Source organism: Ornithodoros turicata, chromosome 2 (genome assembly GCF_037126465.1).
Source record: "Ornithodoros turicata isolate Travis chromosome 2, ASM3712646v1, whole genome shotgun sequence".
NCBI classification, from domain to species: Eukaryota; Metazoa; Arthropoda; class Arachnida; order Ixodida; family Argasidae; genus Ornithodoros; species Ornithodoros turicata.
The window spans coordinates 85,171,806-85,189,941 of record NC_088202.1 but is presented as its reverse complement, the minus strand read 5'-3'; the positions used below and the strand labels follow the sequence as shown (position 1 = coordinate 85,189,941).

Sequence of the window (18,136 nt, the reverse complement as noted above, 5' to 3'; positions counted from 1 at the left end):
TACGTTAACGCTATAATGTTTACGTTACTGGTAATCCAGAGGGCGTGCTACTTAAAGGGGTACTTCGGAACGATGGGTGAAAGAATTGCTGTGCATCGTAGTTGATGCATAACATCCACAGTATACCTGCCATCAACTTTGTTTCTTCTCGTGTGACGAATTATGCGTCAAATAAGCGAGGAATCAAATCAAAACAGGAATGTTAAGAGGAATCTCAAAAACTTTCCCTTCCGAAGGCCAAGGCGTTACGTCACCCTGCATGGAGCGGACAAGTAGTATACCACGCCCGTCGTAGTCGCTGCGTTACATTCCCGGAACAAAACAGTTCCAGACAAAGATTGGGGATCAGATCACTCAGACGGAGATGGAAAGCAACAACGGTCATCTGCTTCCCTGAGAGTCAGAAAACAGCGCAGGAATGGTATGACTAATGCACGGTGACGTTGGCCGAGCAGAGAAAGGAAGAAGTACTACTTCCATCGTCGTTCGGTGGGAGCCAGACTTTTTCAAATTTGGAAAGTCGTTTATATGATTCCACCTTCGTTTTCAAGTGAGATATTTCACAACTGTGTCCAGTTCGTGTAAATGATTGTGGGAATACCGTAAGCTTGAAATCCATTTGGTTCCGAAGTCCCCCTTTACAGAAGTGCAATAAAGATATTGAGGGGGGTTTTCCCAGAGAGGCCCTGATCTGACTCAAAACAGTCTCGGTGGTCTTTGCATCATAACATGGTGTCAGAAGTGTTACGAACCAAGACACTCGTCGTTGAATATTAAGTTCATCAGACAGAAGTCATCGGGGCAAGCAACAACACGGCGAATCGCGAAAACAGCAAGGATATGACGGAAGGCGGAGCCTGGTACTTTGGAATGTCAGGTGCTGCAGTACTTCTTCCTCCACTGACGTTTCATTTCAGCAATACGGGAGAATGGCCGTCGTGGGTATAACTCTTCGATGATTATTCGCTTCTCCAGCGTACGCGTGTCCGCCTTGCGGCGGCCAACGGAATTAGCGAGAAGAGTATGATTCAAACGCGGAGGGCTGTATGCAAGTGTAGGTGTAGGCAAGCGGAGCGTCCGACTTTCCGCTGCTGCTGATTATGGAGTTTCCCCCTAAGAATCCAACGCCCGTTAGTAACAGGTATTGTTCAGTGCCTCAGTGCAACAGCAAGGCATCAAAGGACAGAGAGGTGGCATTTCACAACTTCCCTGGGCCTGCAGAAACGTGCATTCGGAACGGTCAGACTGTAAACCGGCGGAACGAATGGGTTCGCGTTTTACGGATCGGGAAGAAGGTCTCCAAAGCTATGCTCGTCTGTTCAAAACATTTCAGGAAGGAGGACTACTTCTTTCCAGGTAGGTATTGCGTATTTACGACAGGGAAAATGTGTTGATTATATGCGTTACTCCGTACTTCATATGTTGGCGTACGCGTGAAGTAGAGCAGCAACATTAACACGTTTTAGCTGAGAAATGACTATATGCTATGCAATCATCCAGATCTCCACAGCCAGAAGCGACGCTTGAAGAAGGCGGTAGTGCCTTCTGAGAATCTGCCAGTTCTCTCAACTCATGATGCCAAGAAGGAACAGTTGAAGACAGAACGGAAGGAACAGCGTGAGCAGAGACTCCTCCAAAGGCAAAAGAGGCATGAATCCTGTCAGCCCATGGAAATAATGGTGAGTCCAATTTCCCCCGTGATTACAGAGGATGCTGCTATTTTCGTTGAGGCTAACAAAACTTCAGTCTCCAAGTTCGAGGTGTTTGCTGACCATTCATTTCTCACATGCTTGACCTACTCAGCCTAACAGATTTTTTCGTCTCTTGTTTGGCAGCTCCTTCAACCTGATTCAGTCTAAGCCTTTTCTGTCTCTACATTTCTTCACTTCTGGCTCGAATTCACAATTGCTTGGTATAACTCAGTTAGTCGCAAATATATACTGTAAGTTCGTGAATGGAAGATAACACAATGTCATTCCCTACAGGATCACGCTTCTCCTGAATGCACAGAGAGTTGCGAAGAAATGTTTGTCTGCAGTGCCAGCAGCACAAGTACAAGTGCAGAGCAGGAAGAGGATACACAGGAGTTGCTCAAGAACCTACCTTCTAGCAGCATGACGAGCAATGTGGGCACACAAGTCACTTCGGGTGATTTCGAAAGTTTTAAATTTACAGCTGTCCTCACCGAAAGAAACGTGCGGTCTATGATAGGAATTGGCAGCCTCCAACTACTTGAATTCCTTTGCAATGAAATCGAGCATCACATGCCGACTTCATCGAAGAGTGCACTGAGCACAAAGGACAGGGTGGTCCTCACAATGCTTGTCATGAAGCACACTTTATCATTTGACTTTTTGTCACACGTGTTTGGCTGTTCACCTACAACATGTAGCTCAGTCATTAGGGCCACACTGAAGGCCCTCAGCACAGTTTTGAGATGTACCATTTATTGGCCAACTAGAACAGAAGTTCAGAACAACATGCCGATTTGTTTTCAACAGTTCTCTCAGGTGAGAGTCGTGCTTGACTGCACAGAGATATCAGTAGCAGTACCAAAGTGCCTTCAATGTGCAGTAAGGACGTACTCTCACTACAAGGGTGGGAACACGATTAAGTATATGGTAGGCATCTCTCCAGGAGGGCTGATCACATATATAAGTAAGGGGTATGGAGGACGCTCATCGGACAAAGTCATTTTTGATCAAAGCAACATAGTGGACCTTCTCACTCCAGGGCGTGACCAGGTCATGGTTGATAAGGGCTTCCTCATTGACTCTACATGTACAAAAAACTTCATAACTGTTGTCAGACCTCCCTTTCTTCGACAGAAGAAGCAATTCACAAAACAGGAAGCACTGTTGACAAAAAGTATAGCGTCAGCTAGAGTCCACGTTGAAAGGGCCATTCAAAGAATGAAAATTTTTAAGATACTAAGTCATAGACTTCCGTGGCATATGGTTCCGCTTGCTGATGATATAGTTACTATTGCAGCAGCTCTAACGAACTTGTCACCACCTATCCTGGCAGATGAGCGTTTCCTCTGAGAGTTGTGTCGTTTTCTTTCTCTCCAAATGTGTCTACTTTATGTGAACAAAACAATACTGTGATTACCGTTCTGTTTATAGCTGGAAAAAATTCTTCATAGCACAGTGTAATTCTTTGTTGTACCATTTATTTGCTGTCAGTAAAGCTTTTCAAATGATCTATTCATTTGTCTGACTTTACACATGGAAGAGCTTCACACACAATCACTTTTGTTTGTTCGCTTCAGTGTCACAAAGAATGGGCACAATGTGTTTAAAATATATAGCCTTTAAGTGAAGAAGCATGCGTAAGCAGAAATCCCTGTTGAAGGGGACTTTCACAACACAGATGGTGTTGTCGAAACTTGAATATACAACAAAGTCGCAGCTCGCAACATTTAAAACAGCCATGCCAAGCTGAACTTGTGCATAATACGTGTGTCTCTCCTTGAGCTTGTAAGAGCCATCAACACACGTGAGAAAACTGCAACCAGCAGCAACAGCATTGGCAGTGTCTTTTTTGCCTTTAACAGGACACTTGATCTCCAGTAGCCTTTCTGGTGTGCCGTTCTGGAACACAATACCATCTGGCGTGAAACCGAGCCACGGATTGCTTGAAGGCACCACAAGTCCACACAGCACTGTCTCACTGTTTCCTTGTTGTCTGTACAGTTCGCGTGCTTTGCCCTCCATGGCAATTCCATACTGGGTGTTTTGATTGCCAGTAAACGTGGCGTGGAGTATAGTGTGAACCTTTTTTCTCCAGTCTTCTTTCTTGTAAGTGTACAAAGGGTAGCATGTTGTACCTACAAAAGTATAAAACATGCATGTGATAAAACGTCACATAGTACTGCAGATGACACAACACCGTTGCAAGCTAGTGTTGCTTGCAATCTGCAATTCACTGTTTAATATTTTAGGAAAAATTCTTTCCGAAAACAGAACAGACATTCAAACACTGGTGACAACCAGGAGTGGTCGAGTGGAAAAATGCAAAGTGAGTACAGTCTCTGTCGTTGGCTGGCAGGGTACCGTTTCACCACAGTATGCAAACTGCACATAATCGTATTGCAAGCCGTACCAGTTGATACAATACTGGAATGCGAAGAGAAGTAATAACTCCTACCAGTTATCCGGACTTTTCTCTGCTCTAACCACAGCACCTTGTTGTGCAAGGTGTCACTCATGAATGTTGCTGCTGTCATTTCATCAATGATGACATGTTCCTGGTAGAATTCCATCACTTTTGGTTCATGTGGTGAGTTTTTGCTTGCACACACTTCCTGAAGAACTGCACTGTTCTTGCAGTGTGCCAGTATTTCGGGGATGTGGTTGCCAGCTTGAACGTTGTTCAACTGCAAGCTAAGATTACAAACACTAGTGTTACTAACCCATTCGTTCTAACAAAGATTATTAACATGGTTCATTCTGTGTAGCAAACCTTGTCAAAATCCCAGTGCGTTGCCTCTTACTGAAAGTAAAAGCAGAAAAGATCGATGCTTACACACAGCACAAGAACGTAATCTAGCTACCCTAAGGAGCAATCACTAAGCACAGAATAACACATTATGCATGAATGAAGGGGCTTTACACTATCATTTCTACCAGTGCATCAAAGTGGGAACCTCGATTGCTCGTAGATAGACTTTCTAGTACAGTTTAATGCATGCGTTTATATACCTGTGCTTTGCAATGACTGAATGTGGACACAATGCAATAACGGCGCTCTTGACTTCGTCAGATCTGTCAGCTGGCGAGACAAATGGGGCTGGAACTGCCTTTACGTGACAGTAGTTTTCCAGTGGAAAAACTTCGTCGTATGGCCTTTTCCCGCCCCTCGCTTTCCACCAGCATTCAGTATCTGTGCAGCTTATGATGTCTAGGTTCGCCACACCCTTCCTGAAAAAAATGCACGAGATTGGTAACGACAGCTAAGTTAATGGTACTCGTCAATGGACAAATGCGGCGCAAATTGTCAATGTACACGTACCTGTTACACAGCAAAAGCACACCGACTTCATGTTTACAGGATTCCGAGTTCCCTGCCTTGCATGTGCAACTGGTCTTGGATACCCGAAAGGAGTCGTTTTGAGCTTTCAAACTTGCTGTCACTACGTGGGGATCCCCTTTCAGCGCACTTGTCGAGAGGCACAGCGCTACAATTTCAACACCCGACGTGCTTTCTTCAGTCTTTCCACATAATATCACGTGTTCTGCGTCAAGTAACCTTTCACCTTCCACCAAACTCCGTGAATCTTCTGAGAGGTTTACAAAACGTAAGATATCGGACAGAGAGAGCCTTTTATCGCTCATACTCCTTCCATCCGCCATTTTGAAAGGAGCAGAGCGCCCCCTGTAGTTCGTTGGAGACGCGATTCGCTATCGGTTTGCGTCAAGCACCGGAGGGGGTCAAGGTGCGAACTCTTTTGTATTGTATGGGGTCGAAAGCACGAACAATACTCGTATCCGTGTGCAAAGAAAGAGGATTCCAAAGACTTTTGAACTTGTAAAACGCAGTTTGGATTCGTACTTCGTACATCCAGTTAGCGAGGAGTAAGTGGATGAATTTTACACCCCGTTGTGCAATATGGTGAAAAAATGCAATTGCCGCACAACTCATTAAAATATTCCCTTTAGACTTGTTGGCTCGTTGGTGGTAGCCAAGGTCGTGCTAAAGGCTGGGAGGTGGTGGGTTCGAATCCTACCGCCGGCTGTGCTGTCTGAGGTTTTTCCTGGGTTTTCCGAAGACTTTCCAGACGAATGTCGGCACAGTTCCCCCTGAAGTCGGCCCAGGACGCATACTAACCACCCCCTGTCCACCACTCCTTCCTGCTGTCCTTTCTCCATCTGTCCAGGTCTGTACGCCGCTCATAGCCACAGTTGCTTCGCGGCGCTAACACGCAATAAAAAGACTTGTTGGTGACAGACTTTCATAACGTAAAAGCGCTAAAAACAGGACGAACCCAAGACACGCACAACATCGAGCGCTCACTTTCAACAACTTTACTGACATGCCACATGGAAGGTGCTTATAATCATTGCAACAGAAACTGCTGTTTTTACAGTTCCACTGCCACTGCCACCACTATTTTGTGAGTACGTTGTACGGATGGGCATATTTTTGACGATTACGACCGCGCTGGGCCGCCCGTCCGACACGATCGCCCATGGAGCGCGCCCGCTGTCGCAAAGCATTGCGGGAGAATCTGAGGAGGGCGTGACGTCAGATGTTCCTCGAGCTCCATGGGCGGCTGCCAGATGAACGGGATAAACACGGCGAATTCCGAACAACGCCTCAAAATGTTCCATTCGGAGATCTCGTGGAAGTCTGAAGGCGATATTTCGGATGATACCGATGTTTTGTTCTTCTTCTTCCCCCCCCCCCTCCCCCGCATCGGGAATAACATGTACGCCGAAACGCCAAGTGGAGGTGAAGATTCGTGCCTTCCGTTTCCGTGAAAATACAGAAGGGACCCTCCTTCTTTCAGCCTGATGTACTTCGTTGACAAGCCAGGGCTAATGATCACCTCCGGATTTGTTTTGAACCATTCGTCAACCAAATGTCCCTCACACTATTTGTCCTGTTTCACCTGCATAGTAGGCATAGACGTCGCGGCGAGAATACGTTTCCCGTCTTTGGGAAACACCTGAAACATGACAGTCATCGAAAAAGTCAGACATCGGCGGAATTTGAACTACGCATCTCTCGATTACCAGTCGAACGCCAATGACCAATTCGACCACAGAAGCGACAGACCAGTAGAGCGTGTTGGTTCTGAAACATATTCTGGCCGAACGCAAGGTGAGACAGTCAACAATGTGAGCAGCAAGATTCTCACACCTAGAGGGAATGAGGCGTATCATTCCTTCGGAAGAATTTGTGGGCCAGCCTCGGAAGGGTCGTCTTTGTAATACATGTCAATTGATGTCTGACGCCGTGTTTGTGCTGTCTCTGCGTGTGTCGTTCGTCCAAGAAACACACTGTCCTCGCTTTGCCGAAAGGAAGTCGGCAACACGCTGTAGCACAGCCAGGAAACACTTTACGAGCATGTACAATTTTTCTTATCGCTAAAATCAACCTCCAATCGCCAAACAACCGCGAAATGAATGTCAGGAACTCCAACAGGAGGAACAATATGCGTCATTAGCTCATTACCGTGGTCTGCTACGGCGGCGCGGGGACGCTCACCAGGGGCTCAGAGCGCTCCGTGGCAGAATTTTATATAGCGATTATGGTGGCATTTGAACGAATGTACGTTAATCTCAGTCGAATTCCGCATTGTTTTGGTACCCACCGTAATATGAGGTAAACAGCTTTGCAGCTTATTTTCGCTTTCGTCGTCCTAAGTTACTTAAAAGAGCCTCAAGGGGGAACGTAGCGTGTGCTCTTATCTGTTAGTACACCCATGTTCATGCGTACCTTGTCAACGTACGTTAACCTTATCACGTTTACGTTCCTGGTAATCTAGAGGGCGGGCTACTTAAGAAAGTTAAATAAAGATTGAAGGGGCTTTTCCCGGAGAGGCCGCGATCTGGCTCAAAGCCGTCGCGGTTGTCTTTGCATCACAACAAATACCAAGTCAGCCCTGTCGACACGGCTATCTTCGAGATGCGCGAGCTATCCTGGGTGTTGGTAGTAGAAGCAAGGTAGATTTAGCCAGGTAGCGAAGACGAAAAAAACAAAACAAATCTGACCCGGCAACACTGTCATCTCCGTGACTCGAGCGATCCTGGGTGTTGGTAGCACAGGTACGCTCGTAAACAAAAAATATTTACGGCGCGCGCATGGGCCTTGTATATACTAATAGTTTATACATAATTTAAGTATAGGAAAAGCTATCTTTTGCCCCACTAGTACACATATACGAAATCATCTACCACCTGAGTACGTTTCCGTATCCTGCTCCACTGCGCATGTGTACAGTAGACTCGTTTGTCCGTGCATTCTTGTGTCCGTGCCGTGTGCCCGTGTATTGTAATGCGGAGTAAGTACACTCTTTGGATTAAACAGGAAGCGACGTTCACATCTCAAAGTTGTAGACCAGGATTAACACGTGTGAACAGATGAGTGCTATGCATCCCGTGTTGCTGGCCCCGCGAAAAAAAGGTTTCGTCATGGCAAGACCGGTCATGATAGCGTGAGTGTTAGTGAATCAGCTGTGCACCAACGATGCCATGTTTTTTGCAACGGACCCATTATGACCACTCATTCAAGAAATACAAAGGGCTAATCACTACGTGTACGTTTAGGTCTAGGTGAGGAATGGACATTAAGTGAAACTTCCTGTTTATTTGTGGTTATCACGTACCCTTCGTCAAAACCTGTGATAACTATGTATTTCGAACTGATATGTGTCATTAAACCTGATATGATTTATTTTTCTCTGTTCTCGTCTGGTATTGCTGCCCTGGGTGATTAGTATGGTTCGGTCAGGAACAGGAGAAGGGAATACAACGCAAACGAGGTACGCAAATGCAAACGCGCCATGGCTAATTATGTACTGCTTATTATTCATGCTGCTGACCTCATGTCTGACGTCATTTATTTACAAACGTAGTAGTCCGTGCAACGGATGGATGGCGCTGACAGTCTCTATCACTGCGTCATTTCATCGTTTCGCTACCTGTCTATATATACCTCGGTAGAAGTGAGATCGTAAACAAAAATATATAAGGCATGCGCATGATTTATGTGTGTTCTATATGTTTATTCATATTTCAATATAGCGAAAAACTTCCACCATGGCGAGACCGGCCATGATGTCGGCGTGAGTGCCAGCAGGAACCAGCTGTGCACCAACGATGTCATGTTTTCGTAAGGGACACATTATGACCACTTATTGGGAAAATGTAGACGGCCATTAACTACGTGTATAAGGTGAGAAATGGACCTTAAATGGACCTTCATAATTTCTTTGTGGTCATCACGATGCTCCTCCTGCTTGGAATACGCTATGCAAGTACGTCAGCCTTCCGCGCAGCCCCTCAGTTTTTCACTTTCCCCTCGTGCACGTAGAACGGTGTCATTGGATCGCTCTCAAATAATGTTGAATTCCAATGGTAGATTCGGAGCGCCTCCGGAGCAAGTTTTGTTGCTCCGCCGAGAGCAAGTCTGTTCGATTGGCAGGTTGGGAACAGTTCTGGAGTCTTCCAATAGGAGCTTCGGAGCGGCATTCGAGCCAAGGTCGCTCCAGGGAGCAACCCAGACTGCTCCGCCAAAATAGGCAGATTCAACCGGAACTCTATATGACGTGTCACTTGTCGCTTGCTTCCTATTTCCTGTCTTTGCTTCGCCAACATGGCCGCCTCGCAACGCGTCTTCGCCGTGACTAGTCTTTCGCGTCGTACGTTGGCGATTTTGTTTCATGAAGGAAGGGATAAGTCAGACATTACAATGGCAACGTTAGGAGATTAGAATGACCTTGATGTTGCAAAACATGGTGTTATAATGTAACATGAGTACCTTCTTCTTCTTCTTCTTCCTCCGTCTGTGGCGGTCATCCACCAAGGGAAATTGGCCAGGGCTAAACTCCAAGCTGGGTGCAAATGTTCCAGTCGCAGGTTCGTATCACTTGCTCTAGGCCAGATCAAGCCGTTCCATTGCCGAGTCTGCCACTTGCTCAGACTCTGCCGTTAGAATTCAATATAAGGTACCAAAACAAGTACACGTGCGATTTTTTTCTCTTTCTGCGTTTTCGTCGTGACGCTGCCCACGTGGCTTCATCTTTTACACCATAGTGACCATAGGATGGTGGCAGGTCTGCGAATGCCCCCTTATTGCTGCGCTCTGAATGGACAGAGGCTTTGTCACGTGCTTTCTCCAACATTTTTTGGCACCGCACAGCCGGCACCGGGATTCGAACCCGGGAGGTACCCGGGTTCGAATCCCGGTGCCGGCTATGCTGTCTGGGGTTTTTCCTGGGTTTTCCTCAGACGCTTTCAGACATATGTCGGCACAGTTCGCTTAGGAGTCGGCCCAGGACGCACATTCCCCCAGGGCGTGAGTCGTGACGTTGCCCACATACGTGAGGCCGACAACGGCAAGCCCTATCACCACCACCACCACCACCATTTTTTTTTTCTTCTGGCTATAGTCGTGACAATGCCTACTTGAGTACGGCCAACAACGGCAAGCTACTTCCCCCCCCCCCCCCCACCCCTGCCCCAACATTTTCTTTCTCTCATGCGCAGTGACACACTCGCATAGCGTATTGTCAACACCTGTGCATCTGTTCGCACTTCGAAGTGGCATGTGCCATTAAACCAGAGGTTGACACGATTTATTTTTCTCTGTCCTCCTCTGGTATTGTTGCCCTGGGCAATGGTTATGGTTTGGCCCGGAAAATGGAAAGTTTGGTTATGTTGGTGAGCAAACGGCTTTGGAATGTCTGCTTCAGCTGTCCAGAATAAAACGCAAAGAAAGCACCCATGTGGAAACGCACCATGTCTAATTATGCACTGCTTATTAGACACGCTATTGCTGACGTAATCTCTAACATTTACACTCGCGCAACGGATGAATGGCGCTGACGGTCTCATCACGGCGTCCTTCTGAAGACGCAGCGGTCTATGGGAGTTTCGCCACCTGTCTGTATATGCCATGGGTCGGCACCACATGATACATTCTAATCATCGTAAAGCACACATGCCAGACAGGTATGGAGCCAGTCGCGTTTTTTTTAATGCGTTAGCATTAGGAGTGTCAAATTCGAAAAAGCTGTATGTATGTGTGTGTGTGTCCGTGTGTGCATACGAGGCCCATCCGCACCCCTAGTCACCGACGTATTAATGGCTTACCACACTATCTACGCCGCAGGCCACAGGCTCGTTCTCCAGTGGGTTCCAGCCCATTGTGGTGTCGTGGGGAACGAGCAGGCCGACAGCGCCGCAGAAGCAGCACTCTCGTCTCGGAACCGGACCCGTATTGTTCTGCTCAGAGGAGACCGCCGTTCAATTCTGCGACGTCTAGTGACACCCCTGGCTTCCCGCCAACGGACAACCGACATTCTTCCCCCCTCTATGTTGAACAGAGTTGATCCCATGCTCGCTTTCCGCATGCCACGAAACACATCTCGTCAGGATGCTGCATTAATCCACCGCATGCGCCTCGATGTGGCCTTTACAGCTCAGTGGCGTTACCGCTTGAGACAAATTGATTCTCCCACCTGTTGCCACTGTGGTGCTCTTGAGGATCTGGAGCACATTCTTCTTCATTGCCCTCACTACGAACCTTCCCGAATCACACTCTCCGAGTCTCTTCGTCAGCTGGACTCTCGCCCTTTCTCCCTACCGAAATTGCTTGGTCCCTGGCCCAATCCAGCCCAGCAACGCTCTGCGCTCAAAGCTCTTCTGACATTTCTGGACACCATCGGACTTCGATCGTTATTGTAAAGGGGCTCGTTATTTTATTCCCCCCATTCCACCAAGCACTGGGGTAGAGTATCGCCTGTTGCGATGAAACTCCCCACTCTCCAAGGCCGAAAATAAAGTTGTTGTTGTTGTTTGTCCGTGTGTGAGATGGTGAAGCCTCACCGAGACGACGCTATAAGTGGAGATGCAAAAGGGGTATAAGAGGGTAAATGTAAATGGAGGCAAATGATTTGAAATTGAAGTAGTCGAAGGTAATTAAGAGTAAGAGGTAAAAGTAACTGAAGGTAATTAGAGGTAATTGAAGGGAATTAAAATAAGAAAGTTGAGCTTAAAGGTAATGAATGTAATTAAGAGAAAGATCAAATGAAATTAAAGAATAGCGAAGGTAGCCGCAGGTTATACCGGAGGTAATCAAATGTAATTAAAGGTAATTAACGTCAATTAAAGGGGAATTGAGAGTAATTAAGGCACGTAAACGTAATTAAAGGTAATTAAGGGAATTCAAGTTTACCTAATGTAGCCTGCGGTTACCTAAGGTAATTGAACGGTAATTACAAGGCAATTGAAAGTAATTGAGGCTAATTAAAGGTTAATTAAATTGACTTTCATATAGTAATTGAAAGTGTCAAACCGGAAATCAAGCACTGACTGGAGGTGGACAACAGGAAGTCAGGTTACACCGGAAGTGGAGAACCGGAAGTCGGGTTGGACCGGAAATGCATACCGGAATCAAGTATTGACGGGATGAGGACAACCTGAAGTCGGGTTTAAACTGGAAGTGGACAACCGGAAGCTGGGTTTAAACCTGAAGTGGATACCCGGAAGTCAAGTCCCAGACAGGACACCATCTCCTACGGACGTCAGAAAGAGATCCCAACGTCCATGTCCTGAAATGGATGTCATGTGGACATCTCTGGGAGCTACACTGATGCACGTCCCTAGAAGTACATCGGAAGTACGGATGTACCGTAACGGCCGTTACAAGAATTGTCCGAATGGGGTCGCTGACGGGATGTTACATGGAGCATTATCGCAGGAGAGAGAGAAACATGGCAAGGTGTGGCGCGGCGTGAGTTCGAATTTCGATGAATCAACTGAATGCCTCGAACCAAAAGCGGTAAGAAACGCAGACGTTTTCGTCATAGTGAGTTAATATGCCAAGCAGTTCTTCAGTCCAGTGTTATTGGTATACACAATCGCATTAAACTTCAACACCTCACCATTTAGTTTGACTCGCAGGCAAACAGGACTATCGAATTTGTGGAAGCTCGCGAGACAAGCAATATATATTATCTGTTATCGCTTTGGAAAGGTATGCCACTGCCTTTCTAAGTGATCTTCATGGTTCTAAGAGCTTATATATGTATGTCTTTATTTTTGCTTTTTAAAACTTCGTGCTCATTGTCCGTAACGGAAATACCAGAAACAAACGAAGACGAGTAACAGAGAAAGAAAGATGCAGTGATCCAAGCTGAAACAAAATGGCAGAAAAAACGCCTACAGGCCTAGTAAGAATCTGTCCACTTACGCAGCAGCTCCATAAAACAGTATCAATAATGAGAAAATACAAGGCCCTGAGCAGGCACAGAAGTAACGGTCCGTGCAACATCCGGGCATCTCCGTGTAACTTCCTGTGAAGGCAAACGGCGGATACTTGTGGGAAGTCTAAACCGTGGCCACTCGGATATGTGGGGGATGTCCGTCGGAGATCTGATTCGCCCAGGGACATCTGAATTTCCGGGAAAGGATATCCCCAGGAACACAACGGGAAGTTTTGTTCCGTTTGGGGTATGGACCGGAAAAGGCGGTTAATGCTAACGCATTTCTCTCGCATTTACCGCTAAATCGCCAGTGAATTTTTTCTCTCTCGTTCTTCTTCTTTTTTTTTCTTGCGAAAAGGACAACACGCTGCTTCAAAATACAACAAAATAGAAAAACGACCCATACAACGGATGTTTTCATGGCTTACCGACATGTATACAAAGCAAGACACAGGCTGGTAGTGGTGGGCATAGCTGGGCGAACTCACTCATGAGGGCCCTCATAAGTGCCCCTCACCCTCACCTCACGCCTTGGAGGTGAGGGTGAGTGAGGACAAGCCCGCGATCAGGCCCTCCGTGAGTGCACTCATGAGGTTCTTACCCTCATTAGGTCTCCTGTGAGTGCACTCATGAGGTTTTGCCCCTAATGAGACCTCCTGTGAGTGCACTCATGAGGTCAGAGGGGCGCCAGGTCCGTGTGAGTGAAGTCACTGGTGAGGCCTGAGGGGTGTGAGGTCAGTATGAGTGCATTCAGAAATGAGGTTAAATGACGCTTACGAGACGTGGGCAAATTATGAAGGCACTAGTGATATGGTTCCAGCTATCCAGCTACCGGCAGGGTGCACTTTAAAGGGCTGGTGTTCCCGTTTTTAGCAATTTCGTCTACGTCACGCTGGGAACACAGCCAAGTGTCCTGAACTGATGGATTAGTCGGTGATATGGTTCCAGCGACCCAACTACACGCAGTGTGCACTTTAAAGGGCTGATGTGCCCGTTTTTAGCAATTTCGTCTACGTCGCGCTGGAAACACAGCCAAGCGTTCTGAGCTGACGGATTAGTTGGTGATATGGTTCCAGCGACCCAACTACACGCAGTGTGCACTTTAAAGGGCTGATGTGCCCGCTTTTAGGAATTTCGTCTACGTCGCGCTGAAAACACAGCCAAGCGTCCTGAGCTGACGGATTAGTTGGTGATGTGGTTCCATCGACCCACCTACACGCAGTGTGCGCTTTAAAGGGCTGGTCTGCCCGTTTTTAGCAGTTTCGTATATGTCGCGCTGGGAACAGAGCAAAGCGTCTTGGCTGACTGATTACTTGGTGACATGGTTCCAGCGACCTAACTACACGCAGTGTGCACTTTAAAGGGCTGATGTGCCCGTTTTTAGCAATTTCGTCCGTCGCGCTGGAAACACAGCCAAGCGTCCTGAGCTGACGGATTAGGTCGTGATATGGTTCCAGCGACCACTACACACAGTGTGCACTTTAAAGGGCTGGTGTGCCCGTTTTTAGCAATTTCGTCTATGTCGCGCCCGGAATAGAGCAAAGCGTCCTCAGCTGACTGATTACTTGGTGATATGGTTCCGTCGACCCGCCTACACGCAGTGCGCACTTTAAAGGGCTCGTGTGCCCGTTTTTATCAATTTCGTCTATGCCGCGCTAGGAACAAAGCAAAGCGTCCTGAGCTGACTGATTACTTGGTGATATGGTTGCATCGACCCATATACAGGCATGGTGCACTTTAAAAAGCTGGTGTGCCCGTTTTTAGCAATTTCGTGTACTTCGCACTGGGAACACAGCAAAGCGTCCTGAGCTGACTGATTACTTGGCGATATGGTTCCAGCGACCCATCTAGAGGCAGGGTGCACTTTAAAGGGCTCGTGTGCACGTTTTTAGCAATTTCGTCTATGTCGCTCTGGGAACACAACAAAGCCTCCTGAGCTAACTGATTACTTCATGATATGGTTCCAGAGACCCAGCTACCGGCAGGTTGCACTTTAAAGGGCTGATGTGCCCGTTTTTAGCAATTTCGTCTATATCGCTCTGGGAACACAGCACAGCGTCCTGATCTGACTGATGACTTGGTGATATGGGTCCAGTGACCCAACTACAGGCAGGGTGCACTTTGCGTTTTTAGCAATTTCGTCTACGTCACGCTGGGAACACAGCGAATTGTCCTGGGCTTTGTTGTGTTCCCAGCGCGACATAGACGAAATTGCTAAAAACCGGCACCCCTGTCCTTTAAAGTGCACGCTCTCGGTAGTTGGGTCGCTGGAACCATATCACGAAGTAATCAGTCAGCTCAGAAGGCTTTGCTGTGTTCCCAGCGCGACATTGACTAAATTTATAAAAACGTGCACACCAGCCCTTTAAAGTGCACCCTGCCTCTAGATGGGTCGCTGGAACCATATCGCCAAGTAATCAGTCAGCTCAGGACGCTTTGCTGTGTTCCCAGTGCGAAGTACACGAAATTGCTAAAAACGGGCACACCAGCTTTTTAAAGTGCACCCTGCCTGTATATGGGTCGACGGAACCATATCGCCAAGTAAACAGTCGGCTCAGGACGCTTTGCTGTGTTCCCAGTGCGACGTAGACAAAATTGCTAAAAACGGGCACACCAGCCCTTCAAAGTGCACCCTGCCGATAGTTCGGTCACTGGAACCATATCGCCAAGTAATCAGTCAGCTCAGGACGCTTTGCTGTGTTCCCAGTGCGACGTAGACGAAATTGCTAAAAACGGGCACACCAGCCCTTCAAAGTGCACCCTGCCGGTAATTCGGTCACTGGAACCATATCACCAAGTAATCAGTCAGCTCAGGACGCTTTGCTGTATTCCCAGCGCGACATCGACTAAATTTGTAAAAACGTGCACACCAGCCCTTTAAAGTGCACCCTGACTCTAGATGGGTCGCTGGAACCATATCGCCAAGTAATCAGTCAGCTCAGGACGCTTTGCTGTGTTCCCAGTACGACGTAGACGGAATTGCTAAAAACGCGCACACCAGCCCTTCAAAGTGCACCCTGCCGGTAGTTGGGTCGCTGGAACCATATCATGAAGTTATCAGTCAGCTCAGGAGGCTTTGTTGTGTTCCCAGCGCGACGTAGACGAAATTGCTAAAAACCGGCACACCAGCCCTCTAAAGTGCACCCTCTCGGTAGTTGGGTCACTGCAACCATATCACCAACTAATCATTCAGCTCAGGACGCTTTGCTGTGTTCCCAGCGCGACGTAGACGAAATTGCTAAATACGTGCACACCAGCCCTTTAAAGTGTACACAGCCGGTGGTTGTGTCGCTGGAACCATATCATCAATGCCTTCATAATTTAATTTGCGCACGTCTGGTATGCGTCATTTGACCTCGTTTCTGAATGCCCTCATACTGACCTCACACACCTCAGGCCTCACCAGTGACTTCACTCACAGAGACCTGGCGCCCCTCAGACCTCATGAGTGCACTCAGAGGAGGTCTCGTGAGGGGCACAACCTCATGAGTGCACTCACAGGAGACCTTATGAGGGTAAGACCCTCAGGGCTTGCGTTTGTGAGTGCCGTGAGGGTGAGGGCGAGTGAGGGCATGTGCCCATGAGGGCCGTGAAGGTGAGGGCGAGTGAGGGCCTGTGCAAGTGAGGGCGGTGAGGGTGAGGGCGAGTGAGGGCATGAGCCCGTGAGGGCCGTGAGGGTGAGGGCGGGTGAGGGCATGAGCCCGTGAGGGCCGTGAGGGTGAGGGCGAGTGAGGACATGAGCCCGTGAGGGCGGTGAGGGTGAGGGAGAGTGAGCGCATGAGGGCCGTGAGGGTGAGGGCGAGTGAGGTTTCACCAAAATGCCCACCTATGGTAGTGGGTCCCAGCCCATTGTTGTGTCGGGGGAATGAACGGCTGACAGCGCCGCAGAAGCAGCTCTCTCATCTAGTAGACGAACGAGTATTGCACTGCTGAGAGGAGACTGTCGTTCCGTTCATCGACGTCTAGTGGTGCCTCTGGATTCTCGCCGCTAGACAAATGACGTTCTCCCCCCATCTATGCTTTCGAGAGTTGATCCTACGCTCGCTTCCCGGATGGCACGAAACAGCTCTCGTCAAGACGTTGCATTAATTCGCCGGATGCGACTCAATGTCGCTTTCACAGCTCAGTTCCGTTACCGCTTGCGATAAATTGACTCTCCAACCGTCGTCTGGAAGATCTAGGGCACATTCTTCTCCATTGCCCGCACTACCAACCGTTCAGAACAACACTTTCAGTGTCTCTACATCAGCTGGACGATCGCCCTCTCACTATGTCAAAATTGCTTTGTCCATGACCAATTCCAGCCCACCAACGCTCTGCCCCAAAAGCGCTTCTAAACCGGGCACCGTAGGACTTCGGTTCTCACTGTGAGGCAACTCATTATCCTATTTCACCACATTACCGCCAGAAAATGGGGTAGTGTATCAGCCCTGGTGATTAAACTCCCCAACCATAATCAAAATAAAGTTGTTGTTGTTCGACTCTCAGAGTGCAGACTTCAGAACATCGGCGCCTAAGAAGGGAATTGTGTGAGCCTTTATTGGTATACTTTCCTGTTAGATAGTGTGATGTGTATGTACAAATCTCCTATGTCTTCGTATTGTACGCAACAATTGCGATATGGACTCTCTGCTTTTGAAGACATAATACATGTATTTAAACGAATTAGGCATTACACGCTAAAAGCCACAGCAGTTTGGAACCCTTGTCACGAGCTCCTCATGCATTCCATTGAACGTACAGAATAGGGCGGTACGCTTCATCTTACGCAATTACAACCGTACTGCAAGCGCCACATCGATTAGGCCTAATCTTCGCATGCCACCACTGTCACTCCGTCGCAAAATAATTCGTCTCTTCTCTTTTCAGAAAATATACTAGCATAATCCTGCACTATAAAGTCATATCTTCTCCTTCCTCCTAGATACATTTCTCCTCATCTTCAGAAAGTATAGGCATTTATCGCTGTGTGACTGAAACATTCTTTTTGTCATTTGCCCCCAAAACATCGCTTGAATGGACTCCCCTTCCCGACTCATCTAACTTACACTGACTTACAATAACTTAACTGATTAACATACTTAGTAACATTACACTGTTTAAAAATTCGATAAAGAAATGGGTTCGGAATCGTGAGCGTTTTGACAATCCCGGGATTTCTAAACGTGGATCCCGGATTTTTTCGCAGATATCCCCAGGTTG

General features: G+C 47.6%; 2 protein-coding genes across 4 annotated transcripts in view; one reads left to right on the top strand and one right to left on the bottom strand.

Moving 5' to 3' along the window:
* LOC135385644 (uridine phosphorylase 2-like) overlaps positions 1 to 18,136 on the top strand; it is a 44,569-nt gene that overhangs the window by 197 nt on the left and 26,236 nt on the right. The window contains exon 2 of one of the 3 annotated variants that reach the window (XM_064615096.1): positions 8,751 to 8,901. The exons of the other annotated variants lie outside the window; for them this stretch is intronic. The gene's annotated coding sequence lies outside the window, so the exon portion shown is untranslated. The remainder of the gene's footprint in view (positions 1 to 8,750; positions 8,902 to 18,136) is intronic. 3 annotated transcript variants of the gene reach the window in all.
* LOC135383803 (uncharacterized) lies at positions 3,197 to 5,359 on the bottom strand. The gene is made up of 4 exons (XM_064613122.1): positions 5,014 to 5,359; positions 4,704 to 4,922; positions 4,150 to 4,385; positions 3,197 to 3,829 (listed from the first exon to the last, which is right to left on the bottom strand). Exons 1-4 carry the CDS (start codon positions 5,352 to 5,354, stop codon positions 3,249 to 3,251), a joined length of 1,377 nt encoding a protein of 458 aa, XP_064469192.1. The 5' UTR covers positions 5,355 to 5,359; the 3' UTR covers positions 3,197 to 3,248.